The 27,599-nt window shown below is 42.4% G+C and overlaps 1 protein-coding gene across 10 annotated transcripts in view; it reads left to right on the top strand.

Moving 5' to 3' along the window:
• Positions 1–27,599, top strand: part of CIB2 (calcium and integrin binding family member 2) — a 141,904-nt gene that overhangs the window by 51,548 nt on the left and 62,757 nt on the right. For 7 of the 10 annotated variants that reach the window (XM_039491933.1, XM_039491934.1, XM_039491932.1 and 4 more), the window contains one exon: positions 785–819. The exons of 2 other annotated variants lie outside the window; for them this stretch is intronic. In XM_039491933.1, the coding sequence (XP_039347867.1) occupies positions 785–819 (35 nt within the window). Of the gene's footprint in view, positions 1–784; positions 820–1,354; positions 1,418–27,599 lie in introns of those variants that run through there. One more of the 10 variants, XM_039491943.1, reaches the window with a different exon arrangement.

The raw sequence follows: 27,599 nt of genomic DNA, 5'->3' as shown, positions 1-27,599 counted from the left end.
GTGCCAATCGTCAGGAGGAAAAAAACCCATTCATATGAATGTTTGTAAATAGTGACTAAAAAAAGAAACAGACATGGTTGAACCAGACAGCCCTCAGAATCACCATGAGCTCTGGGTGCTGTGCTTGGTTGTAGTCAGCCAGCTCTGCTTTGAAGTTTTGCAAATTATTTCCATCTATGCAATGGCTTGTCTCTCCAAATACCATTGGGAAGGTGGATTAATTTGTAAGCTCATTGGAGTGAGACCGTCTTTTTGTTCTGCGTTTGTGCGGTGCCTACGATAACGGAGTCCTGGTCCATCACTTGGGGCTCTTAGGTGCTACCACAATATAAACAAGTATTAATAATAATTGTTTGCAATTTAGTTTGCTGTGTATATTTTGCAGTACAAGTTTAAAAGTTAAAAGACAGATTTCCCCCAAGTCCATGTATTGCATGTTTTTGGCACAGAGCTCTTCTTATTGGTCTTAGTCCCCTTTCTGGTCTGGTCATCTCACAATTCTGGGGCTAGCCTGAGCAATGCCACACGTAGCACGTATAGCAGACATGATATGTTTTCTGATGTTTCAGTCCATCAATAAATAAAACCCTTCTGACAGTCGCGTCCTCCGTTTTAGGTCAGTTCACATTTCAGTTATTTTACAGCCTACATTTCCCAACACCTCATTGTGAACCCAAACCAGGCTATGCATAAGCTTACCTTCTTTCCAGGAAGGTAGAAGCCATTTTCTTGCAGTTGATAGCTGTATCTCTCTAGTACAGTAATGTGTTTTCTTTTTTAACAGGATTGTACCTTCTTCACTCGGAAAGAAATCCTTCGGTAAGCAGATCATACTCCATTCTTCCTTCATAATTTGTATGGAAAGGGCCAAATTATGCTCTCCTCACTCATGTGAGGAAACTCATTAAAGCCAATGTGAGTAAATGAGCACAGGATTTGGTCCTAAAATGTACCTATAATACACAAATGTATGAACTCACCAATACCCTACTAGCTAGGGAATCAGTTCTGCTACTGTTCTTATTGTAATACTGTTACATTGGCAAGACAGGTGATAGAAAAAAAACAACTCTTGTAGTACCATGGCAGGGAAAGTCAGGGAAATCATTCCTCTGTTGAATGCCTGCCAACTTGTCCTGTCATCTAAAATAACTTTGTAATTGCTAAACCTGCTCAGTTTAACCACTAAGGGCCCCATCCTTTCTTGTTAATGAAAGTTTTGCTATAGACTTTAGGGTGAGCAGAACAGGTGGGCCTGAAACTGCAGTAACATTAAAATGTGCTGGCTTGATGATACTAGGGCCTAATCCCATCCTTCTGAAGCAGGCAAAAATCTCATTGACTTCAGTGGAGGTGTTTTGCCTGCATCAGTAGTGCAGGATTGAGCCATACTCCGATCATCTGTGAGAAATGGCAGGTAAAAGGTTTTTGTCTTTGCAAATGTTAGGAGCTGTGTTGAGCTCAGGAATAAATGTGTTCTGTATGGAAAACATTCTTTGCCTTTGCCTTGTGTCTGTAAAACTCTGTGAGTCAAATGTTCAATGAGTTCTGTCCACAAAAGACTAAACAGTTCCATGATGAGTACACAGTTATTGGGAAAGTGGAGGTGAGTTTTAGCCAATAACTTGGATTATCTGACTGCGCACAGAGGAAAAGATGCAGTCCTGCCCTGGGCTTCCTCAAAGCCACTGAGAGATGCATCCACTTATGCTGGGGCTGAATGTGTCCCAGGTCTCTACTATCTGTAATTTATTATCTAAAATACTGCAGGGCTGTGGGAGAGCATTTCTGTGATGTGAATTGGCTAGAATGTACTAGCTCTGAGCATGTGTGCAAGGGTGGGAGTGGGTGCAAGAGCCAGACAAACCCAGTCCCTGAACACAAGGTGTGAAAAGCTGTTCCAAGCTAGCTCCAAGACAGGCACTAACTTCTTCAAATGTAGCTGCAACAGGTGTAGCAGCTGCTACTCTCTCATCTTAGGCCCCCAGACACTGAACCTTTCTCAGGTGCATACTGTGATGGACTCGGTCACAGAGACCTCCTTGGGACTGTCACCTAATGTGCTGAAACTACCTCTGAGCCCATTTTCCCTGCCAGCTTGGGACTCCAGAACCCTGTCTTGTTGAGGCAGACACTCTACTCCGCTGCAACACAGACCCAGGATCTGAACCATGCCCCCAAAGCTGCAGACTTTAACCAAAACTGCTCAGCAGGTTTCCTATCTCCAGCGCCCAGACACCCAGTTCCCAATGGTATCCAAACCCAAAAAAATTTGCTTGTCCTCCCTCTATAATACTGATAGAGAGATATGGACAGCTGTTTGCTCCCCCAGGTATTAATCACTTACTCTGGGTTAATTAATAAACAAAAGTGATTTTATTAAGTATAAAAACTAGGATTTAAGTGGTTTCAAGTAATAACAGACAGAACAAAGTAAGTTACCAAGCAAAATAAAACAAAACACGCAAGTCTAAGACTAATATATTTAAGAAACTGAATACAGGTAAATCTCACCCTCAGAGATGTTCCAATAAACTTCTTTCACAGACTAGACTCCTCCTTAGTCTGGGCCCAATCCTTTCCCCTGGTACAGTGCTTGTTAGTTCCAGCTCAGGCGGTAACAAGGGGATTTCTCATGACTACAGCTTCCTTTGTTCTGTTCCACCCCCTTTGATATCTTTGGCACAAGGCGGGAATCCTTTGTCTCTCTCTGGGTTCCCACCCTTCCTTCTAAATGGAAAAGCACCAGGTTTAAGATGGACTCCAGTATCATGTGACATGTTCACATGTCCTGTGAGATTTCATTATTCACTGGATGGCACCCACATATATAGGAAGGCTTACAAGTAAATAGAGCCATTTACAACCAATTGTCCTGGTCGATGGGAGCCATCAAGATTCTTAACCACCATTAATGGCCCACACGTTGCATAATTACAATAGGATTTCAGAGCAATACTTCATATTTCTAGCTCTGTATACAAGAATGATACATTCATACAAATAGGATGAACAAACTCAGTAGATTATAAGATTTGTAATGATACCTTACAGGAGACCTTTTGCATAAAGCATATTCCAGTTACATTATATTCACACTCATAAGCATATTTCCATAAACATATGGAGTGCAACATCACACATACCCCCAGAAGTTCCTGCTGGGGTTAGGCAGCTCTGCACCATTCCCTAGCAAAGTCTGTGGCTAAAAATTATCCAGTAGGTTGTGATTTGTTGTAGATCTGGCTGTAACTTCTTTGAGAAAGTTGTGTACCCCCAGGAACGATACGTTATCATTACAGCTGGAAAGACGTCATTTCTGTGTTCAGTGTACCCAGCAGAAAGCCATGCAGATAAAATAAAAATGAATGATAATTGTATGTCCAGTCAAGGCTGCAGGACTCTCCGTTCTGCTGAAGAACAGCAACTTAGACAATAACAGAATTTGTCACAATTGGTACAGAAGGGTGAAGTGGGCACCAAACTAATGGACAAATTGTAATGTAACTTTTAGAAATTGTTCAGTGTTATTCCTGGGAGTTTGATACGGGGAGAAAGCATATAGCTTCCTGTGAAAATTCAGCCTATTTATGCAGACATGGCAGCAGTGTATTCATCAAGAGCTCTGTAAAAATCAACTGATGTTGCACTCCTATTGCACAGGTTAATTTGATTCTCATATGCCCTCCCACACACACTTTTATACACATCTCTAAAACGAACTTCTAACACCACTTCCCTCTGTGGAAATCAAAGCACTTTACAAACATTAATGAATTAATTGTAACTGGAAATAATTATGATGATCTCCATTTTAGATAGGGGAAACTTAAGGACGGAGAAGATAAGTGACTTGCCCTGTTTCATATAGGAAATCTGTAGTTAGGACTGAGTCTGTAGATAGGACAGGGAGTCTGTAGTTAGGAATGAGTTAGGACTAACACACAGCTCTCTTGATTTCCACTCCTGGACTTTAATCTCAAAACCATTCTCAGCAGCACGAGGGTGGAGAATGCTTTTGATCATTCCCATGTTGCTGAAGGAGGTACTGTATGTGCATAGGATCTGGAGAACAAAAGGCCAGAACGTCTGACTTAATTTCTGAGGAGAATCTATTAAGAAATATTGATCTGGGAGAAGGCTATAAAACTCTTTAATAAGTTAGAATCTTTGACATATAAGCTGGAGTGTGTTACAGCAGGCATCCTTCTGATGTGCTCTTAGGTGACACAAAGTTAAGTGGTTTACGTTCAACGTTCTGGTCGGCTGTGAGTTGCAATTTCATAGAGACATGTTAACAGAAGGTCAGAATGTTTGAACCTTTTTTAGGTGTGGTGATTTGCCAAGCCTGATTCAAAGCCGCCTTTCTCTCTGGAGTCATTTCTCTCTCTCCTATTAGTTCATTTCTGAGGGCATGCTGGAAACACCCAGTAATAGAACCAATGGCCTGAGAGAATCATTGACTTCATCACAGTCAGTGATGGGATGAATTTCTGCTAAGCATACAATATGCAGGATAGGCAGTCCAGAGAGAAAAAATTACATACAAATGAAGAATTCAGAACACCTGCATTAAAAGCCTGGCTGAATATATCTCGGATGACAATCAGTACTAATGTGTCAACTAAATTTGTGGCAAGAATTCAATATTTGGGATAGCTCAGTGGTTTGAGCATTGGTCTGCTCAACCCAGGATTGTGAGTTCAATCCTTGAGGGGGCCTTTTAGGGAACTAGGTAAAAACCTGTTTGGGGATTGTCCTGCTTTGAGTAGGGGGTTGGACTAGATGACCTTCTGAGGTCCCTTCCAACCCTGATAGTCTATGAATATTTGGAAAAAACAGATGTAGGCTCAAAAATGTGGAATCCCAGAAAAGAAAGGAATTAAGGATTTAATTTTCATCATTAAAGTTCTTATTCCCAAACTGCTAAAGCTGAACATGCAGAAGAATTTTTTTTTCTTATCAGCCCTGCACCAGTGACCAGCTTACTTCAGCTGTCTGTACTCTGGGCTTGAATCTCAACTGTGCCAAGTCTAGACTCACTGCAGAGTGGGAAGGAAAGGCCACCTTTGTGCTTCCAATTCTGGGGTATCCTTGGGTCAATATGGCCCCCAGCATAATTTAGAGCAGCCTATGCCATCTATAGCGATCCCACAGTAATCTCAAAACTGGCAAACTGTAGCTATTATACATAATTTAGAACAACTTGTGTGGTCTCATTGCTTCGCATGGCACAAATCTGTGTAATATATGGGTTCATGAAATTTGAACAAGCACAGTAATGACTGAGGCACTAATGACATTTAACTGGATTTGAAAGAGACAATGTAAGAGCAAATTTCCAAGTACATACATACAGATCATGGTTAATATGTTACTGTAGGTGAAACCTTAGTTAAAACTCCTGATAGGTGTCTGTATAAAGAAAATGTTTCTGCAATAGCAACTAAACAGCTGGAGAAATAGTTAAAATGGAATAGGTTTAGATGCTTATATGATTTACAAGCTCATTTGAGCAATTCTCTGGGTTATTATTGATTACCAAGCACATGTCCATTTTATGTGCTACTTGCTGATGTGGCAAGCAATTGAATCCATCCTTTGTTTCTATAAAAGTAAGGCTAACTGATTAATGTTGTCCTGCTCCAGCTGGCTGATTGAACCCACAGGCAATCTAACTTCATTGACAGGCAGTTGTCAGTGGTGATGAATCTCTATAGAGGCAATGAAGTAATTTGTTCAACAGGATCCTCCCACATGTTAGTGTTCTTATCTCTTTGGCCCACTGCCAGATTGGTTGCCTTATGTCATTGTCTAGGTCTCTAGTCCCTGTTACACTGACTGGTCTCTGACTGGTCTCATCATGCAAAAGATTTGTGCGGTTATCAGTTTCTAGGCTCAGGAGGTTTTCTCCTGATGACTCTGAATTAATAATATTCTACTTCCTTGGAATCATAATCATCTTGATTTTTTTTAAATTACTTAGCCTTTGGTTTTAAGAAGGCCCCTTCACAACGATCCCTGTTAACATTATGTGATCTTAGTCTCACAAGCTGAGAAGTATTACCTAGCATGTTTGATCTTCTTAAGCCATCTGACAGAAGGAACATCTAAAAGATCATTTATAGAAGATAAAATAGGTTTCTGCTTATTGTGGTCATCGTTTGTCTCAAAAACATTTTTTATATATGCAGCCATATATTTCAGTGGACAACCTAGAGATAGATTGAAGCCAAGGCAGATGAATTACATCACTTTTGTTAGAGCAAAAGTTTTCTTTGGAGACTTTTCCCTACAATATTTCATTTAGTGAATCTAGCTGACGGCTCTAGGGACAGGAGGTCTTTGTCCATAGTTAGAGAGCAGACAGTAGCAATACAAGCTTCCTCATGCTGCCTTGTCAATGTGCCTGATCCCTGACTTAGAAGGGAACACGGGGACTATGGCTCAGATTCTCAAAGGTATTTAGGCACCTAATTCCTATTGAAGTCAATGGAGTTACATACCTAAATATCTTTGAGGATTTGGAATTATACCCATTTAATCATTGGCCTATTCACTGAGACTGATAGAGGAATGCAAATGTAATGGTGTTTTGTATGATCTGGAGCATGTGCACTATGACAGAGAACTGGACTGAGACTATCAACTTATTTCACATAAACCGTAGAACAACCTTTACAATTGGTAGGGACTATTGGTCACTACTGACTTGGGTCAATTATGAATGAGCAACCCGAGGAGATAGGTTCTCTGTCCCATTATTGCTTCCCTGATTCATCCAATTACTCAGCTATATTGTTTTAACCTATGGTTCAGACTGTGCTGTTGTAATGTCAGGATCAAATCACTTTGTTATGGGGGCATAAATACTTTTTGTCAGTAACCATCTGCTCCACATAAGGTCCCTACAAACAATTTTTCATGTGCTTAACTTTAAGCAGGCAAGCAGTGCCTCTGATGTCAATGGAACTACTCAGACTTAAAGTTTAAGCATGTGCATAAGTGTTTGTAGGATCAGGATTTAAGAGAATGCATCAGGGGAATAGCACTGCACAGGTTTATTATACAAAAGTCAAGTTTTTAATAGTGGTCTCTCATCAGCTGACACACAGTAGCAGTTCATTTCAGTGTTCCTGGTATTACAGGGGCAGAAGAGCCGCCAAAGTTACATGGAACAAAAATCAAGTGTCTCCTTGTCTTAGGGAGGCACAGTGACAATGGGTCTCCTATCACTCCTTCTAAGAGGCTGGCAGGCAAAGAGTTAATTCCCTACGTTTCCTTCTCTCTACTTTGTTGTGTGCTCACAGGGTTGATTAGTATTAGGGTATGTGATGATCCTGTAAAATTTAGGCTCTGTTTCAGTTTTATTTTTTGTTTAACTTAGGCAATTTACCTGGGAGACAGGCACACACAAAAAGACTCAGTGAGGCACGCAAAAGAGAACCACAAAAGCACATTTGTCATGGTTAGTTTTGTGAAAAATCCTTTGTGCTCTCTTCTCTTTTGTGGAGTTTTCTCAATACAACTAAACTAGCGTGAGCATCACCCTTCCAAGCCAGTGAGTGGGCTCTGTTTCCCCCATGTAAAATAGATGGTTATGCTGCATGCTTATGTTTAGCTTACAACAAAATATCCAGTAACATACTTGGTCCAAAATTTAGATTTTGTGTCAACAAACCTTTACCAAATGTAAGAGCCCTGGGAATGTGGATGTGATTTTTGTAATTCCAATGGAAAACGTTTGTCTTCTTAAAAAAACTAAAACCAAAACCATTCCTCAGAGGTGTCTGCATCCCAAATGATGCAGTCTTGTGCTAGAGCATGGAACCTAAAATTGAGACTTGTATGAAGGATTCAAAGTTAATTGCCACTTTTGAATATATGAGTAACAAAAAATTGTATTTGGTTAGATAGTAAGCTCTTTGGGCAGGGGACAGTCTTTTGTTTGTTTGTTTGTTTGTTTTGTTCTGTTTATACAGCGTTTCTGAGGCAGGTGCAAGAAACCCTGCAATGGGTAACTATGGAATAACTTGGCCCCAGAGAAAGGAGATTGGGAAATAAAACATTAGTTAGACGCTTGTAGATTTCAAGGCCAAAAGAGACCATTATGACCATCTAGTGTGACCTCCTGCATAGCACAGTCCCTACAATTTTACCAGCTGTAACCTGCATTTAGTAACCAGGAATGGTTTGTGAGCTGAAGCATGAGGGTTTATATTCCACTATTGCCAGCCCCAAACATTGAAAAATCACGAGTTAGAGTCTAAAAGATCATGTGATTTCTAAATATAAGGTTTTTCAGGTGCTTTTTATTTGGTTTCTGGTTTCTGAGCCTTTAGAATTTACATTTTTGTGCTTTTTCCACAACCATGAGGGCTAGTAACTGTTTTTAAAAATGAAAGCTGAGATTCTCATGTAATAACATGACTCCAGGAGCTGGGGCTATAAGAAAATCAACAAATATTGTGAGACTCTTGATACAATCATGAGTTGGTAACACTGATATCCCTCCCAAAACTCTTGGTCTTTTAAATATCCTTATTATAACTCTGGACATTCTTAGCCATATAAATGTCCAGTCTTTTTTATTAGTTTTTCTTCATTGTCCAAGCTCAGTGAAATGCAAAAATTAAACAAGCAGTGAGAACTAAAATAGATCTTTAAAATACTTTCATCTAGAACAAAGTAAGATGTCAGTAGTACAGGGAAGGAAAATTGTTTTAAAATAGGATTGTGCTCAGAGTCCTTCCTTAATATTAGGAAACCCCAAAGTCAGACTTCGTATATAATTATATGGAAACAATCTATGGGCTTCAGAATTATTTTCTCTCTCAATATGTATAAAGGCACATAAGTCTTAGCACTGTATGTTGTCAATATCACATGTACAGCTTTGTGTAGCAAATTACTCAACCTGCTCTGGACAGTGCTATGGTTGAAAATTCAGGGCTAATTTATCAAGAATAATTGACCTTGAAGAAATCTGTGGCCTGTATTGCTTCTTATTCTGCTACTAATTTGAAAACTATAATGAGGAAAAATGACATACAAGTTCTTGCACTGCAAAAATATATGGTGATCTAATAGCACATTAGTAATACATAGTCACAGATAATGGATGAAGATGAAGAACAGACTCCTACAGAAAGCTGACAGGCAGCAGTTTATGTATCAGTACTCTGGGGGAGGAAGGGTTGGGTGTGTGCAGTATCAACAAGATATGACCTCACTGAATATGGGGCCCTTGGTATTGATGGCAATAGCTAGGTGTCTGATTTTGTAAATAAGAGCCACAGGTTCTTTCTTTTTACTCCATCACCCCTAGGAGATCTCTGGGGCAAAAGATCTCTCTTCCCCTCTGATCTGGGCATAGTGCACAGTATTCCAAGTGGCCCACTTCTGGAAACATGATATTACATTTGCCTTTTTCAAACTCTTATAATTTTGGCACTTACTCTTGAAGAAAAATACCTAGTAGTATTTCCCCCTGTAAGATATATTGTGATATGGTATAGAGGGGCTCATGGAGCCTATGAGTCGCTCCTCCAACAGAAACAGGCACCCTGTTCAGGGATCTACATGCAGATTGGGGGATAAAATTCCCCTCCTAACCCCAGGGCAGGTCATGAGGGAGCAAGCTAATCGAGTTGCAGAATACTAGATGGGAATCAGAAGACTGCAGTTCTGCTCCCTGCTCTACCACTGACTTGCTTATATGACCTTGGGCAAGGCACTTTATCACTGTGCTTTTCATCTTTAAAATGGAAATAATGAATCTTATACTCCTTTATAAAGTGCTTTGAACTCTGTAAATGAAAAGAGCTTTATAGCAGCTAGGTAGAATTATTTCTAACATACCTATCACCTAGATCCATAGGCTCTGCAGCCCCTAAAATCCCTAGGCTGGAATAGGAGCTCTGATTCTTGGGCACCCACTAGTTAGGGGTCGGCAACCTTTCAGAAGTGCTGTGCCGAGACTTCATTTATTCATTCTAATTTAAGGTTTCACATGCCAGTAATACATTTTAGTTTTTAGAAGGTCTCTTTCTATAAGTCTGTAATATATAACTAAACTATTGTTGTATGTAAAGTAAATAAGGTTTTTTAAATGTTTAAGAAGCTTCATTTAAAATTAAATAAAAATACAGAGCCCCCCAGACCGGTGGCCAGGACCCAGGCAGCGTGAGTGCCACTGACAATCAACTCGCGTGCCACCTTCGGCACACGTGCCATAGGTTGCCTACCCCTGCACTAGATAATGGTTTGTGGACATCAGATCGGCTTTTATTGTGGACCACTGGCTACACCCCTTCCCTTTGCCCAAACTCTTTCCCCTCTCCCCTGGGTGGAGCTTGTGTGGATTCCAGCTAAACCACTGACAAGGGGTGTGAAGTGCACCTGATAGGTGTTGGATTGAAATTCACCACTCAGCAGACGGGTCTAACAAATCTCTGTCAAGGCAAAACACCAGCAATCAGGGATCAGTTAATTACAATTGGGCAGCATATTGGGACAATCTCACTATTGTCTTTCCAGCACTGGACAATTCACAGCTTCTACTTCCCTTTATTAAGCTGATTTTATATAGCTTTTGGGGTTTTTTTTCCTAATACATATGTATTAGTTTCTCATTTCTCTATCAGTTCTCCAGCCCTGTCAGTAAAAGTATTGTGCCAACTTTCAACTTTATGCCGGTCTTTTCTAGCTCTGTAGTTGCTTGCATCTTCTGTTTTCCTCACAAACTTGATTACTCTGCAATTTCTTACACATGCACCATGCTTCGGGTGACCAGACATCCCGTTTTTAAAGGGACAGTCCCATATTTAAGCCCTCCTGCAGGTGTCCCAATTTTTTCTTAGATAAGGGCAATTTTTCCCAGATTTTCTGTCCCCTCCCTCCCCCGTCAGTACTGGCAGGTCCTACTGCTGGGCGGATCCTTGCTTGCCAGCTGCCTCCGACCAGCGGTGAGTGGCAGGGTCCAGTGATTGACGATGGGGATGGGTGTGCAAGGCTGATGGCGGGGCAAAGCTGCAGCGTATGTGGCCGGTTGCTCCCCCTGCTGGTCCATTAGCACAGTCCCTGCTGCGTGCTGGCTCTCAGCCAGCAGGACCCTGCCCCCCATCCCATTTCCGGACGGCACTGGCTGTGAGCTGCGGTGGCTGGTGAGTGCAGGTGGGTGCCAGGCAGTGGCCGGTTACATGTCACCTCTGCTGCCTACACATTGTACTTTTACGTGCTCCCCCTCTTGATGTCCTCTCCCTGCTTTGCCCCTTCACTGCCCCCAGCCCCACTGCTCCTCCATAACCCCACCGGTGGGGTGCATCTTGCTCCCAGTGCTGTGCAGAGAACCATACCCTAGTTGGAGTGCTGAGCTCGCCAACAGCCTGGCTGGAAGGCTCCTTCCTTCCCCCACTGCCTGGCTGAGCTGGCACCCTAGGAAAGCCCAAGACCCTCCGGACTGGGGCACTGTCCATGAGGAGCTGAGCTGTGCATGTGCTAAAGCCCGGCACAGCACTGGCACAGGGAAGCCTCTCCACCCCTCAGCTAAGCTCTGTAGTGGCAGGGGGAAGCGATTTCCAGCCTGTTCATGCCCCAACCCTGTAGTCTCCACAGCAGCCCCCTGGGCCAGGGCTTAGCACCCTTTTCACCCGCTCCGTCCCCTAGGCACGCTCCCCTGCCGAGCCATCTCAGGGGACAGGTGGCAGCTGGGTTCTGTCGGTGGCCAGCAGCAGCCTGGAGGTGTTAGCTGCCTTCTGACACTGCGTAGGCAGGAAGGGACAAGCTGCTTCCAGCCATACGGGAGCAGAGGGTGGGTGGGAAGAGATGAATTCTGCAAAGACACAGGCCAGGTCATCCCTTCCTCTCCCTCTCCCCCCCTGCCCCATGGCTGGAAGCAGCTCCCATCCCTTCCCTCCCACATTAATGCCAAAATGCTGCTGCTGGCTACATTCTGATATGAACCCTGGCAGAAATCTGGGGATGGCGGGCATGCAACCCTGTGCTGTTGCTTCAGGAAGACACGGCACCAAGTACCAGGAGAGGTGGGTCCATCCCGGGGGCCCTGCCAGGCATGGAAGGCAGAGAGCACCAGGCAGGGAGGGTTGGGTTGGTCGGTCACCCACCCCGTGTGAGAGAGGTGTACAGGAGTGTGTGTGTGTGTCACCTCTCCCCGTGTGAACCCTAAAGCTTTAAAGATAAGATAGGTAAATAAAACAAATCCAACTATGCCGTATTTCTTTTTAACAGGGGCTCAGTCAACTTGATGTTAATCTAAATGTTTGTACTGCATAGTGCTGATTGCCACTGAACTAGCTTGAACAGGAGTAATTTTACCAGGTGTCCTGTATTCAGCTTAGGGAGATATGGTCACCCTAGCCACACTACATATGGTCAAATTGTAAACCTTTTAAATCCCAACAGGCTTCTGTCAGGCCTAAATACACCTTCACTCCCAACAATAGGGAGCTGTCTACTCTTGTACAGTGGAGAACAGGGCCTTCTATGCCTATTGGTGAATCTTCTCCTATCTGGATAGTACACTGGTATGCACATAAGAACATAAGAATGGCCATTCTGGGTCAGACCAAAGGTCCAATCAGCCCAGTATCCTGTCTACCAACAGTGGCCAATGCCAGGTGTCCCAGAGGGAGTGAACCTAACAGGTAATGATCAAGTGATTTATCTTCTGCCATCCATCTCCACCCTCTGACAAACAGAGGCTAGGGACCCCATCCTGGCTTGACTTGACCTCCATGAATTTATCTAGTTCTCTTTTAAACCCTGATATATTCCTAGCCTTCACAACCTCCTCAGGCAAGGAGTTCCACAGGTTGACTGTACACTGTGTGAAGAACTTCCTTAAAAGCTCTCCCTTCAAATCTAGGGCTTATAATCAATAAGACTCTTACTGAATCAGCTGATGGAGGTTTTTTCTTTCTGCTGAAAGGCTGCATGGCTAATGGATTCTGCAGTACCATTGATGTACTTGCTTAGTTTTCATTTTGGTTGTACTGGGTTCAGTTCCTCTCTGTTTCCAGAATCCTATCATTTATGCCAATGGTAACACCAACGTGACTTCTTTTTAAAATTGAATATAAACTTGCAGCTGAATTTGTCCATATCAAAGTCTTTGGGAAGGCTCAGGAATCAGCTCCCTTGCTTGCCTGCTAGGCTAACTTGCAGTAACCTGTCATGGCTATGCTTGGGTCTACTCCATACGAGAGGATTCAACGTGCTTTCCAGTTTCATTCATGCAACAACTTGCAATGGGCCAAATTCACACCACCCCTCTTGCACACACATAACCCAAAATAGGGTGCCTGGAGAGGAAGTGCAGGGTACTCCGAGCCCTACTTCTGGCTTCATCAAAACCAGTTCAAGCTCTACAGTTTCTCTGCTGTTAAAACTGTGGAGTGGGTGACTGAGTTGAAGTGGGGGCTGGTGCAAAGGAACAGGATTGGCTCATTCATAGGCTCCCTGATGCACCCCTCCCTCATTTCACCAAGATCATTCCAAGTAGTGGTAGGAGTAAAGGGATTGGAGGAGAAGGCCTTAAGTTCACAGTAGCTGCTTTTACAGGGATGAGGTCAGGTCAGGACAAAGGATGAGGCTGAGGCACCACTTCTCAACACTTTCCACTAGAGCTCCTGTGCAGTCTCAGCCAAAGATAAAGTTACCTGCCTGGCAAAGAACCTACAGGAAGGCGTCAGGAGTTAGTGAGGATGGATTATCTCATAGCGAAGGTCACTGAACTGAGACTAAGGAGGTCAATCCTTGTGTCTGCCATAGATGTCTTGTGTGACCTTGGACAGGTCACTGAATCTCTCTTTGCTTCTATTCTCCACCTATAGATACGGGGATAGATAATACTCGCTCTGTCTGGCTTGTCTATTTTGATTGCAAACTCTGCAGACATAGGTGCTAGGAACTAGGGATACTGGTGGTGCTGCCGCACCCCCTGGCTTGAAGTGATTTCTATCATATACAGAGTTTACAGTTTGGTTCAATGGCTCTCAGCACCCCCTCTATACAAATTGTTCCAGCACCGCTGCAGAGCAGGGAGAGTCTCTTACTGTCTTTATATACAGTGCAGTAGGGCCCTGATCTTGGTTGAAGCCTTTAGGCTCTGCTGTAAGATGAATTGCACATAGTACTACCCCTGGCCCTCTCTTTAAATGAATACTCTTTCGGGTGCATGGAGCCCCGCTAACTTAGGGAGGTGTAATTCACCAGCATTGGTTAAACCTGGCTTTACAAGTCGAGTGATTAAAGAACTGGGAAAGGAATGTACTGAATGTTGCAAATGGAAAATTGTATTTAACTTAGAACCCCTCAATGAATCAGGGAAATAGATGTTTCTAGAAAACAGAAAAAAAATGTACAACAATGTAAACAGAGCACTGGCTTGCCCGGCTCTTATCAATCCAGTAAGGCACCTGGGGATAAGAGATGGCACTAATGACACCAGAAATGGTAACAATTTATTATGAAATTCAACTCGCTGCATTTTCCTGTGACAATTATCTGTTGTGAAACATCACAGTCTCACTGCCTCAAAACCCTAATATATCCTGAGTATCATAACAGAAGTTGTAAGGAAGCAATATTTCATACCAGGCTGTTATGTTTCCCTAGACACACAGACCAAACCATGTGCTTACAGCCTAGATGACTTCGGTCACATAAAGAAAATAAGGGGCTGATCCTCGGATAGGATTCCATGTCGGGAGTGAGGGAACCCCGGTCTAAAACCCCCCTTGCAGGATATGGACCAAAGAGAGAGAAAAGTGCACATCTCCATGAGAGAGAGAAAGTAGAGTGTGAATCTCAGATCCTTGCATTACATAGAAAAAAAGGCTTATGAAAATAGACTTTCTTGGGGCTAAAGTTGGGGCTAAACCCAGTGAAAATGGGTTATTCCATGGTCTGAAAAGATGCTCGTGTCTGATGCACAGTGTCTAGAACAACAAAAACATGAGAATGGCACTATCAAGGGCTGAAAATCATGGGAGGGAGGAAGGAAGGAATGGAGGCTTCTTCGGATCCTCATGTTTCCTCCTCCTCCTAGTGTGACAGTTCTGAGAAACTTTATCTATAACCAGCATTCATTATCTGACAGACAGTAACCCAATCAGTGGCATTTTATTTACTGTATAACTGTCTTCATTGAGTGCAGAGTATTATCTGCAGAATAGATCAGAGTGGGAGTCAGTTAACTTCCTGTTGCTAGTGTATGATCTTGGGCAACTGACATCCTCTTTCTTTCTGCCATAGTTTTGCCTTCTGTACAATGGGGATAGTACTTACCTGCTGTGATGGGTTGGATCACAGAAATCCCCTTGGGACTGCCAACTGATGTGCTGAGACTACTTCTAACCCATTTTCCCTGTCAGCTTGGGACTCCAGAACCTTGCCTGTTTGAGACAGACACTCTAGCCTACTACAAACCCAGACCCAGGTCTGAACCATGTCCCCCAAAAGCTGCAGGCTTAACTGAAAACAGCTTAAGAATTGTTCCTGTCTCCAACACTCAGATGCCCAGCTCCCAGTGAGGTCCAAACCCCAAATAAATCCGTTTTACCATGTATAAAGCTTATACAGGGTAAACTCATAAATTGTCCACCCTCTATAACACTGATGGAGAGATATGCACAGCTGTTTGCCCCTCCCCTGCCCCCCAGGTATTAATACATACTCTGGGTTAATTAATAAGTAAAAAGTGATTTTATTAAATACAAAAAGTAGGATTTAAGTGGTTCCAAGTAATAACAGACAGAACAAAATAAATTACCAAATAAAATAAAATAAAACACGCAAGTCTAAACCCAATACAGTAAGAAAGTGATTACAGATGAAATCTCACTCTCAGAGATGTTCCACTAAGCTTCTTTTACAGACTAGCCTCCTTCTAGTCTGGGTCCAGCAAACACTCACACCCCCTGTAGTTACTGTCCTTTGTTCCAGTTTCTTTTGGGTATCCTTTGCGGGATGGAGAGGCTCTCTCGAGCCAGCTGAAGACAAAATGGAGGGGTCTCCCAGGGGCTTAAATAGACTTTCTCTTGTGGGTGGAGACCCCCCTCCTCTCTCCTATCTAAAATCCAGCTCCAAGATGGAGTTTTGGAGTCACATGGGCAAGTCACATATCCGTGCATGACTGAGTTCCTTACCAGCCAGGCCACATTCTCTCAGGAAGCTGATCAACTGCTTCATGGAGGCTATTTAAAATTAAACAAGTACATAGCCAATATTCATAACTTTGAATACAAAAATGATACGTGCATACAAATAGGATGAATATATCCAGTAGATCATAACCTTTGCAGAGATATGTTACATGGCATATCTAGCATAAAACATATTCCAGTTATGTCATATTTACTTTCATAAGCATATTTCCATAAAGCATTATGGGGTGCAACATCACACCTGCCTACCAGGGCATTGTGAGGTTGAATTAACTACGCATTGCAAAGTGCTTTGAGAGCTTTGGATGGAAACTCTTTGAATACAGCTGTTACGTGTTGTAATCACTGAATATATCTCAGTTCTCCAATCGCACTTTTACTTAAATTATACTAATTGTACATTTTCCACTGAAAGATGACTGAATACACTTACTTCCCCCAAGACCTATACACTATGGAGAAGGATTTAAAGTCTAGATACCAATAATGATCTTAAAGCTCTGAGTCAACAGCATGGACTTCATTCTAGACCAAACATTGCCTCATTTTGGTGATGGTCAATGCACAGCGAAGATTTGGTTTTTTAAAATAATTTTAAAATGTATTAAAATAATTGAGTGCAGAGATTAAGAACAAGTTGATTTAAAAAATGCAAGGCCGTCAGAATAGGCAGTTGCATCCTACACATAGCAACACACTTGCTGGATAATATTTTCTACTTATGACTAAGGCCACGGATTTAATGTAAAAATGTGCAGATATAGACCATCGAGCAGTGTGTGTTATGTGTACCCCTCTGTGTGCAATCCACAGAGGATACGAGTCTGTTACAGTCCCCAGAAACAGCCCTTGACTCTTTGACTCTAGAGGTAGAGACTAAAGCATTTTGCTCTGGGAGCCCCTAGGCTCAGTCTTTGGTCATGATCAAAATGGAAACAGTCACACAGAACCCGGTAGGTCTATTCAGACCTTTCTATTGTCTTCTTGCCTCAGAACCACACAGATTCTGTGCAGCTCAGTCAGCAGTGAAGACATGTGCACAACCTGTCTCTAATTGCTGATGATAACAAATGGTTAAATTGTCCTGTGTAAGGCAGCCAGTGAGCTATGGTATTTCTGTTATGTGTTTTGTCAATCTAATTTTCCAGCAGACAAGTTTTTATTCCGGTAATAATGTTTCTGTTAGCAAGCCTGTCTGTTTCTATTTCTCCCTCATGACTGGTATAATTTGGCAAATACTCAACTCTGCAAGTACAGGTATTCAGGAATGCTTGGCTCTCCCAGCCAGAACACACCAACTCTGTAAATAAAAGTTATAATACTTGAGATGGACTGAGTCTGGCCAGCAAACTAGTGGGGGAACATGGTGCCAAACAGCATGCTGCAGAGGGGGTGGGCAAATGCACCCAACAAGCCTCAAAGCCTGCAAAGGAGGGAGAAACTGGTGCATTCTCTTCTCTGCCCCGTATATTACAGGATCCCTTCTGTGCCTGCCACCCAGGGGGTGAAAGATATGTGCGGCTCAACATAGCATGAGCTTAGAGTGGATTTCCAAGCAGAAATCTGCCTAGGAGTCATACTGGCCGTATCAGCAGTGACCCCCATCTAAGGGGCTGGAAATCCTCCATTTAAAGGGAACAAGTGCAGCAAACTACTGATGAGGGAGCACGCAGCTCTTACTAGAGCAAGCTGCAATGCGGAAAATGCGTAGCTGATACAGTGCAATGGCTCTTGTTCTATACACACATTCTTACAACATCACTCCACATGGGGAGCTCAAGATCCACACAATTAAGGGGAGAAACCCCCTGTACGTTCAGCTTATAGGGAAACTCATGAGATTGTGCCCAACAGACTGATTTTGATGAAGCTCTGTTAGTAGATTGTGGATCTTCCTACCCCACATGAGAATAGCGTATAACCTGAAAAGTCTGTAGTGCTGGCTCTAGTTTTTGATGGTTCTGGTTTTTAACTAATGTTTCTAGTTCCCTGATTAATGGAAAATGTGGCTTCCATACAAGTTTTCATCCCCTGCATCCCCATTCAGGTGTGTCTTTTTGGCAAAACTTTCCCCTTTAATACTCCAGTTGGGATGCTTCTTTCCTGGCAGTCTCAGCTGAGACAGGGACTGAACTATTCTGCTTTCCAGGGTGGTTCCTAGATGTCAGAGTTGAGACACAGTGGCAAGATGGGGAGTGTGGGAAGGGTGCATCGTGGAAAGAGGAATATGAGATTCTTAAACAGTGCTGTGAATTCGTATGACTGTAATGTTGGGAATAGCCACACTACATTCGCTGAAAGATAAAGAACAAATCCTCCCTAATGCATGAACAAAATGTTCACAGTAGTTTAATTATTTTAAAACAAAATGGTCATCATGGCTGGCTCAGGACCTTGTCAACACAAGTAGAGTAATATGTGGTTTGAAGTGAAAGTGGTGGTGAGGTTGGTAGGAAAATATTTAATATTGGATTGAGTGGCTCTACAATTTACTTACTGAATTTACAGAAGGAATCAAGCTACATTTGAGATAGCTACTAAAAAATTGGCTACATGTCCATCTACCTGCCCCTTCTCTTTCCTTTCCCTTTCTTATACTATTTTTTATTGTAAACCTAGTTTTTATAAACAATAAGAAGTTCTCCAGTGTATTTCTATTCAATGTAGAGAAGATTTAAATCAGGAAACAAGAGAGTCTGGATCCATAATACATCAATATAGTGATGGATATCATGCAAACTTCCTAAACTTCTCAAATGCCCTTGTGGGTACAATCCCCCTCCTTACTAATTTTTCTAGCCTTCCATCCCTCTATTAGAGAACAATTAAGTATTGAGCTGCAGGTCCCGCTGGCTGGGGTTCAGTCCTGTAGTTTCTGGTCTCGTTTTCTCCCTATTGTCACCCTGAGGTCCAGATGTAGCGGTTGCCCCATGTTTCCTGTTATGAGGCTGCTTCAAGTGTGTGGTGGGAGCACCCTTCTCTGCTAACTTGTCTCAAACTCTTACAACTAGGGCTGAAAAACAATTAAAAAAATTAATCACAATTAATCGTGTGATTAAAAAAATTAATTGTGATTAATCACGTGATTAATCATGCTCTTAAACAACAATAGAATACCATTTATTTTAAACATATTTGGATGTTTATTACATTTTTAAATATATTAATTTAAATTACAACACAGAATACAAAGTGTACAGCGCTAACTTTATATTTATTTTTTATTACAAATATCTGGACTGTAAAAAAAAATTGTATTTTTCAATTCACCTCATACAAGTACTGTGGTGCAATTTTGCTCTTTATCATGAAAGTTGAATTTACAAATGTAGAATTATGTACAAAAAAACCTGCTTTCAAAAATAAAACTATGTTAAACTTTAGAGCCTACAAGTCCACCCAGTCCTACTTCTCGGTCAGCCAATCACTCAGACAAACAAGGTTGGTTACAGTTTGCAGGAGATAATGCTGCCTGCTTTTGTTTACAATGTCACCCAAAAGTGAGAACAGGTGTTCGCATGGCACTATTGTAGCTGGCATTGCAAGATATTTACGTGACAGATGCACTAAAGATTCATATGTCCCTTCGTGCTTCAACCACCATTTCAGAGGACATGCTTCCATGTTGATGATGGGTTCTGCTTGATAATGATCCAAAGCACTGTGGACTAATGCATGTTCATTTTCATCATCTGAGTCAGATGCCACCAGCAGAAGGTTGATTTTCTTTTTTGGTGGTTTGGGTTCTATAGTTTCTGCATCAGAGTGTTGCTCTTTTAAGACTTCTAAAAGCATGCTCCACACCTCGTCCCTCTCAGATTTTGGAAGGCGCTTCAGATTCTTAAATCTTGGGTCAAGTGCTGTAGATTCCCTGAGTCTCAGTTTTTTTGTGCTCAGACCACTACAGTGTGCATCTTTCCCTCCATTTTAAAACAGTGCTACAAAGGAATAGTTAGCTACCAATTCCATTATCTTTTCTGTCCAAACTCCTTGGCCAATATTTTTCACATTCATATGCCTGTTGTATTGGAAGGAGATTAACTTCCTGAAAATTATCTAGAACTTGGAGAATTCATTCTTATCTCCAGTTTTCTAGAAGCAGTTAAAAGTTTTTATATGCACAATTTAAATTCACCACTGGCATAAGCAGCTACAACTCCATTGACTTCAGAAAGACCGAAGGATCAGGCTTATAGTGACCAACTCTTCCATAGTTGCACTTCATGCACTAATCTCAAATAGCCATGTAGCAATGTAGATTTTCTGTTCCTTTCAGGGTTTAAACCTTCACTGAAATCTTTCTTTGTCTTGTCTGATAGACAATACTAACTTATAGTAAAATTCACTACTGGAGTGAAGCAGCACAACTCCATGGATGCCAGTGGAATAGTGCCTGCTTACACCAGGAGTGAACTTGGCTGCTGCTGTGATTTATCCTGACCACATAAGCGCTTCAGTGGGAACTGTGAGGGTGCATAACACCTTGCAAGAGTGGACCCTAAAGTAAAACACAGAATCTATTTGTCCTCATAGGATAGCTAATGTACAGAGAACCCTGCCTTAGAAATAAACAGCTAGTTAATGTGTTAAATTAATTACTAATGATACAAATGGATTGAAAATAATGCATAAAAATGAGTGTTTTGAATGGCACACTCTCACCTGAGCACAATCCATCTCTGAAATGTTTTTTATTTTTTTTTTCCATAAGCTTGAAGCCATATTTTGCACTGGAAGAAAATAGTATTGAGAGGAGCTAAGCTGATTTTGTTGCATTATCTTGCGATGGTGATGGGCTGATACGAGTCACTAGTGAATGGTGAACTGGGCACTGAGCACACAGCTGGTTTATAATGAGAAGATGTCACCTAATCAGCATTTCACTTGATACTGATAGTTCTTTCCAAGACACACCATTGTCACTGAAATCTAATAAAGCCATTTTGCGTGTAATTTTCTATAAATATGCAAAGTAATCTAGCATTCAACTTTGGATGTTTTTATTTAAATGATTCACACTATCAAATGTCTTGGAATAGATTCCTGATGTATAGGAGAACATATAATATTCTGAATAAATATGTGCAATCTATTCTGGCCTTGCTTCTACTACTAGCTTATAATATTGTGAAAGCACTGCAGAGTTAATGAGATGTTTAATGTATTCGGGTCGAATAGCCACTAAAGCTTCTACTTATTTCTAATCAATGAGCCATTACCAGCTTTTATCTTTTGTTTTCAGCACTCCTCTGTGTGTGGAGTTCTTATTACGAAGGCAGTGTAGCCAGCTATAGTGTGTTGTCATTGCCTGGCATGGGGGTGATTTATGGGTACCAGGCCAAAGAAGAGTTTGCCTTTGGGTCTTGCCTTGGGAAAATCTGAGCCTCGCTCTGATAAAAAATTGACAGCAAATGAAAACAGTCACTGCAGCTGTGAGAGCTTGGAAATCCGCTTGGCCATTTTACTGAAAGAATAGGCTCTCTAAGCCCACACATGTGAGGTCAGAGTCCTGGGATGCTCCCTTCCTGAGATCTGTCACCAAAAGAGAACCCTCAGTGGGTCTGCTCCCTCCTAATCACTTCCACAGCACCAACTTCTTCCTTTCCCCCGTCCCCCCAGCCACCAGAACACATACTGCATCTGGGATCTTCACAGGGTGAAGACTGAACAGAGTACAGAGTAGATGGATGCTTATCCCTCCCTGGTCCCTTGGAAATTCCCTGGAGAAGATACTATAGCCTGCAGGACTGCTGCCATCAATGGAGCCATGTTGCAAGGGAAGTGGGAGCTGCTGGGGGCTAGAATGAGGATGGCTTCCATGTGGTTGGCCCCAATTTTCCCCCAGATCCCAAGGGTTGGGACAGACCCTGATACTTTTTCTAGGGGGCAAACCCCAGGTTGCCCCCTTCTGACAAGGTATGGAGTTTTTCATGAGAGGGGACAGGACCAAAGTAATTAGTGCAATTTTAAATTATTTCCAAATACCCCTCCTCCTTTGAAGGGCATGGAGAGCTCAGAATCTAGGTAATGCGAGAGAGACCTTCATCTCCAGGCCACTGATCCATCAGCTCCAACTCAGGCTGGTATGACCAGAGGTCATCAGATGAAAGATGAAGTGATTTCTGCTCCTGTAAGAACACAGCAAGTGTTAGAGCTGCTAGCCTTTAGCATAGATGTGCTGATGTGCTGTATTAATTTTGGATTAATAATAATTTTCAGCAAGAGATGACTCTCAGCAGACAATATTCCATGCAGTGCCATTCACTGCAACTTTTGGGAAATGGTAGCTGAATCTGACTCTCAGCACTGAGAACTGTACTTGATTCAAATAGTAGCTGTTGCATGACTGACTGATGTGATTATCTGCCTCATAAAAATAGGAGGATTATGGCCCTGAAATGAAGCAAGTATTCAGTTTAGGAAATAGCCCCTCTATACTTTGGCTTTTATACTGTAAGATTGATTAGAAATGCATTCAGCTCCCCTATCAAAATCAAATCTGAATCCATGTCTGCAGAGGTGAAAAGCTAGTGCAGTAACCCAGGTAAACTGCAGCTTGTTACTAAAGCACATTCCTGAATGACTATCTAATGATGCCATGCTGCATAATCAAAGCTATTCCACTCCTTCATACACTGTACTCTGTCTGCCAGTTCTCCATTAAGGTTGATTGTAGAGATTGACAATACAACACTCAGCTCCCATAAAGCACAGTGTGTGCTTACCAGAAACAGCCTTCTAGAGAGGAACTGGTCTGCTCAATAGCACAAGTTTGCAGGGGATTTGAAAATGGAGTTAGTCTTTGCAGCTTGAATAAAGCTAGGTGGAACCTAATATGTGCCCTATTTTGGCAACAGAAGCAGGCCTATGCTAGAATAAGATAGTAATATATAGAGAGGGAAATAAAAATGAATGGAAAAGACATGCAGTATCCTTGATCATGACTGAGTAGCTGCCCTCTCTTCCTCTAAAAGATACTTTCCTTAATGGTGAATTGTTATCCTGGGATGGGTTAGACACTTGTTATTTATATTAGACAAACACAGAAACAGATGTGCTATGCTAGATCTTTCTTGTATTTTTCTTCTCCTTTATTCGGAGTTCCATCATCTCCTGATTGTGTCATTTCTCATCTGCCAGGATCTGCATCTGGATCACTTCTGCATTTGGGACATAGGGGAGAAGGGGCTGAGTCCCTGCTTTTTGGTCATAGTCTATGAGCAAAGCTCTCAGCTCCTGATCTGAGGTGTGTTTTTTTTTCTTAAAAAATAACCCCCTTTGTGAGCACAACTGCTCAAGGTCTTTTCTGTCAAGACCCTCATATGTTTGTGGTTCATCCATTGTAACTAATCTTTAACCCTTAAAACTTTCAATATAAAACTTTAAACTTTAATTAGTTTTGGGTTCTGATCTTAAAGTCCAGTTGGCGTGTGGCATGTGAATCCTGCAAAGACTACACTAATTGTCATGGTGCCTGGAGTGGCTCACAGCTAAGAGTGCCAAACTCAAGTCAGACTGTTAGAAACCAGGGCAGACACTTCAGACTGCTGGTATATTCTATCATTAGATTTCACTCAGCCAGTAACAAAAGTGTACTTGTGGCTCACTATACAGTATTAATTTTACCATGGAGATACAAACAGTCCCCGGTGCTCTGTAGCTTCTCTTTATCATCCCGACAAACTGGACTTTGTGATAAAAGGTTATTAAAACCCAAAAACACATACACTAGGTTCTTCTAACCCCAAAGAATCAGCCACTCACCCCAGGTCATTGGATGCTTCTGGATCTCACACCAAAGACACACTGTAGCCAATTTTCTTTAGTAAACTAAACTAAAGATTTATTAGCTAGGGAAATAAATTATTTATTAAAAGATTAAAGCAAATAAAATATGTAACGAGTGAGTTAAAGTTTGTAAGTCCAAAATGATAGCAGAGAGTAGTAATCTGCCAGTCTCTTAGAGTCTTTTCGTAAGTTCCTCAGGGCTTCCCAAAATGTCTTTTGGGGACCTCTGTCTGGTATCTTGGAATGCTCCCTGACAGAATTCAGATGAATTAGAGATTCAGAATCATTCCCAGTGTGCCTTTTTATAGTTGAAAACAGTCTTTAGAAAGTGTTTTCATCACCTCGTGGGCCTTGCTTTGTTGACTAAACACAGACAAAGTCTGTGGATCTTCCATTGTTTTTCATATAATGACCCATGCTTAGAAGTCAACAACCTTCTCATTCAAAGTTCTAAGGCTTCAGTTCCAGTTGATGGGCTATTTAGAGATAAAGTAAACACAATGTGATGGCCAGGAACAATTCTTCATTAGATTTTACAAATCAAATAACTTCACATCTAAACATTTAAATACATGCCTTGTGACCTAATGTTAATTAAGTAGCATTGCATACACAATGTAAAGGTAATTATAGAGTTACAGGACATGGAAAAAGGATATAGCAACAACAGGTTAATTGAGTTACACTAATATACATTAAACAGGATGTAGGTAGATGAAGACAAATACAATTAACATCTATTCTAAAGAGTGAATTGCCTAGATATACAATAGTACCTTTTAACATTCTTTTGAAGCTCACCCACCAATGAACTGGTACACTTAATACTTCTTTGAGGTCTTGACCTGAGCTAGCCAGCTGCCAGCGCCACATAAACCACCTCCTATTTCCCTAAATACACACCGGAATGCAACTTTAATTCTAGATATTATCAGCTAAATTATGAACCAGTGGCTCTAATGGAGAGGTGCACAGTTGACTACGTAGGTGTACATAGGGTAAGTTCAGGGATAAAACTGGTGGAGTAGAGCAGGTCACATGTTCAGAAGTGGCCCTTCCTACACTTTTTAGAGGTCTGTGTTCTCTCCCCCTAGCATCAGTCTCCGCATGCTAGCAGGCGCTTAGAGGGGTGTGTCTGTGGACACAGTCCAGTTTCAGCAGTGATTGCATCCCATAAGGATGCAGTGGGTACCTCAAGGAGCCTCCTGTAATCTCTTCCTTACCTCCCCATGCCAAGGACAACTGCCCTGAGAAACTGAGATTACCTTATCCTATAGGGCAGGGGTTCTCAGACGCCTTTGCACCGCGACCCCCTTCTGGCAACAAAAATAACTTCACAACCCCAGGAGGGGGGGCGAAGCCTGAGCTCACCCAAGCCGCACTGGTCTGGGCAGGGGGGCCAAAGCTGAAGCTCAAGGGCTTCCACCCCAGGCAGGGGGCCTGCAACCTGAGCCCTGCCGCCCAGGGCTGAAGCCCTCAGGCTTTGGCTTCAGCCCTGGGCAGTGGGAGTCCCGAGCCCCAGCAAGTCTAAGCCAGCCCATGCAACCCTTTTCAAAGTGGGTTGGGACCCACTTTGGGGTCCCGACCCACAGTTTGAGAACCGCTGCTACAGGGAAAATGTTCCACTCAGAAGGTACATTCTCAGCCCATGCACAACAGCATTATCCTGCCTTAACTGTTTATTCACCTCCCAGTGTTTAATCACAACTAGAACTGTTACTCGAGCTAAAATTCTACCCCCTCTTCTCCTGTACTTTGCACAGTCATCCATTATCCTGAATGAAAAATCATGGAACTGGTCCTCAAGGAATCAATCCTGAACCACTTAAAGGAGGGGAAAGTGATCAGGAACAGTCAGCATGGATTCACCAAGGGCAAGTCATGCCTGACTAACCTAATTGCCTTCTATGCTGAGATAACCGGCTCTGTGGATGAGGGGAAAGCAGTGGATGTGCTATTTCTGGACTTTAGCAAAGCTTTTGATACAGTCTCCCACAGTATTCTTGCCAGCAAGTTAAAGAAGTATGGGCTGGATGAATGGACGGTAAGGTGGATAGAAAACTGGCTAGATGGTCGGGCTCAACGGGTAGTAATCAATGGTTCCATGTCTAGTTGGCAGCCGGTATCAAGTGGAGTGCCCCAAGGGTCGGTGCTGGGGCCAGTTTTATTCAATATCTTCATTAACGATCTGGAGGATGGTGTGGACTGCACCCTTAGCAAGTTTGCAGATGACACTAAACTGGGAGGAGTGGTTGATACACTGGAGGGTAGGGATAGGATACAGAGGGACCTAGACAAATTAGAGGATTGGGCCAAAAGAAATATGATGAGGTTCAACAAGGACAAGTGCAGAGTCCTGCACTTAGGATGGAAGAATCCCATGCACTGCTACAGACTAGGGACTGAATGGCTGGGCAGCAGTTCTGCAGAAAAGGACCTAGGGGTTACGGTGGATGAAAAGCTGAATATGAGTCAACAGTGTGCCCTTGTTGCCAAGAAGGCTAATGGCATTTTGGGTTGTATAAGTAGGGGCATTTCCAGCAGATCGAGGGATGTGATCATTCCCCTCTATTCAGCACTAGTGAGGCCTCATTTGGAGCACTGTGTCCAGTTTTGGGCCCCACACTACAAGAAGGATGTGGATAAATTGGAGAGAGTCCAGCGGAGGGCAACAAAAATGATTAGGGGGCTGGAGCACATGACTTATGAGGAGAGGCTGAGGGAACTGGGATTGTTTAGTCTGCAGAAGAGAAGAATGAGGGGGGATTTGATAGCTGCTTTCAACTACCTGAAAGGGGGTTCCAAAGAGGTTGGATCTAGACTGTTCTCAGTGGTAGAAGATGACAGAACAAGGAGTAATGGTCTCAAGTTGCAGAGGGGGAGGTTTAGGTTGGACATTAGGAAAAACTTTTTCACTAGTAGGGTGGTGAAGAACTGGAATGGGTTACCTAGGGAGGTAGTGGAATCTCCTTCCTTAGAGGTTTTTAAGGTCAGGCTTGACAAAGCCCTGGCTGGGATGATTTAGTTGGGTTTGGTCCTGCTTTGAGCAGGGGGTTGGACTAGATGACCTCCTGAGGTCCCTTCCAACCCTGAAATTCTATGAAATGTTTTACAATCAAGCAATTGTTTGTAAAGTTCAGCCATGAATATCATTGCAGCAGGTGATTCATTCACTTGGTCCCATCTCCAAAGATTCTCAGAAACCTGTCAATACGTCCTGTCTGTCAGACTCCAGAAGAGAACAGGGACAGCCTTTGTTTTTTGTCTAAAAGGTTAATTATTTACAGGAAGTAGCTGGAAATCCTATTCCTCTTCAGCGGATATATTCCCAGCTCTCCGTGCTCGAGGATCAATGCCGGAATAAACAGTATATGAAAAAGCATAGAAAAAAATCAATAGATATATTTTAGTAAAAACATCATGGCAGTGAGATGAAAAGCCAGGTGATCAGACAATTGCCTGGGTGAGAGAAGAGATAGAACTTAGGGCTGAATGGGAGAAGTTTATGACTCTGAGTTTCAGTTTAGATTGTCAGACTTGCCTCTCCCTTCAACTGTGAGTGAGCTAGAACTAAAACCTATGGGCCCAATCCTCAGCTGGTAAAAACTGAGGTACTGGTCCATT

The sequence above is a fragment of the Mauremys reevesii genome, linkage group 10 (assembly GCF_016161935.1).
Source record: "Mauremys reevesii isolate NIE-2019 linkage group 10, ASM1616193v1, whole genome shotgun sequence".
NCBI classification, from domain to species: Eukaryota; Metazoa; Chordata; order Testudines; family Geoemydidae; genus Mauremys; species Mauremys reevesii.
Note: the sequence above shows the minus strand (reverse complement) of the source record. Positions and strands in the feature narration are given on the sequence as shown.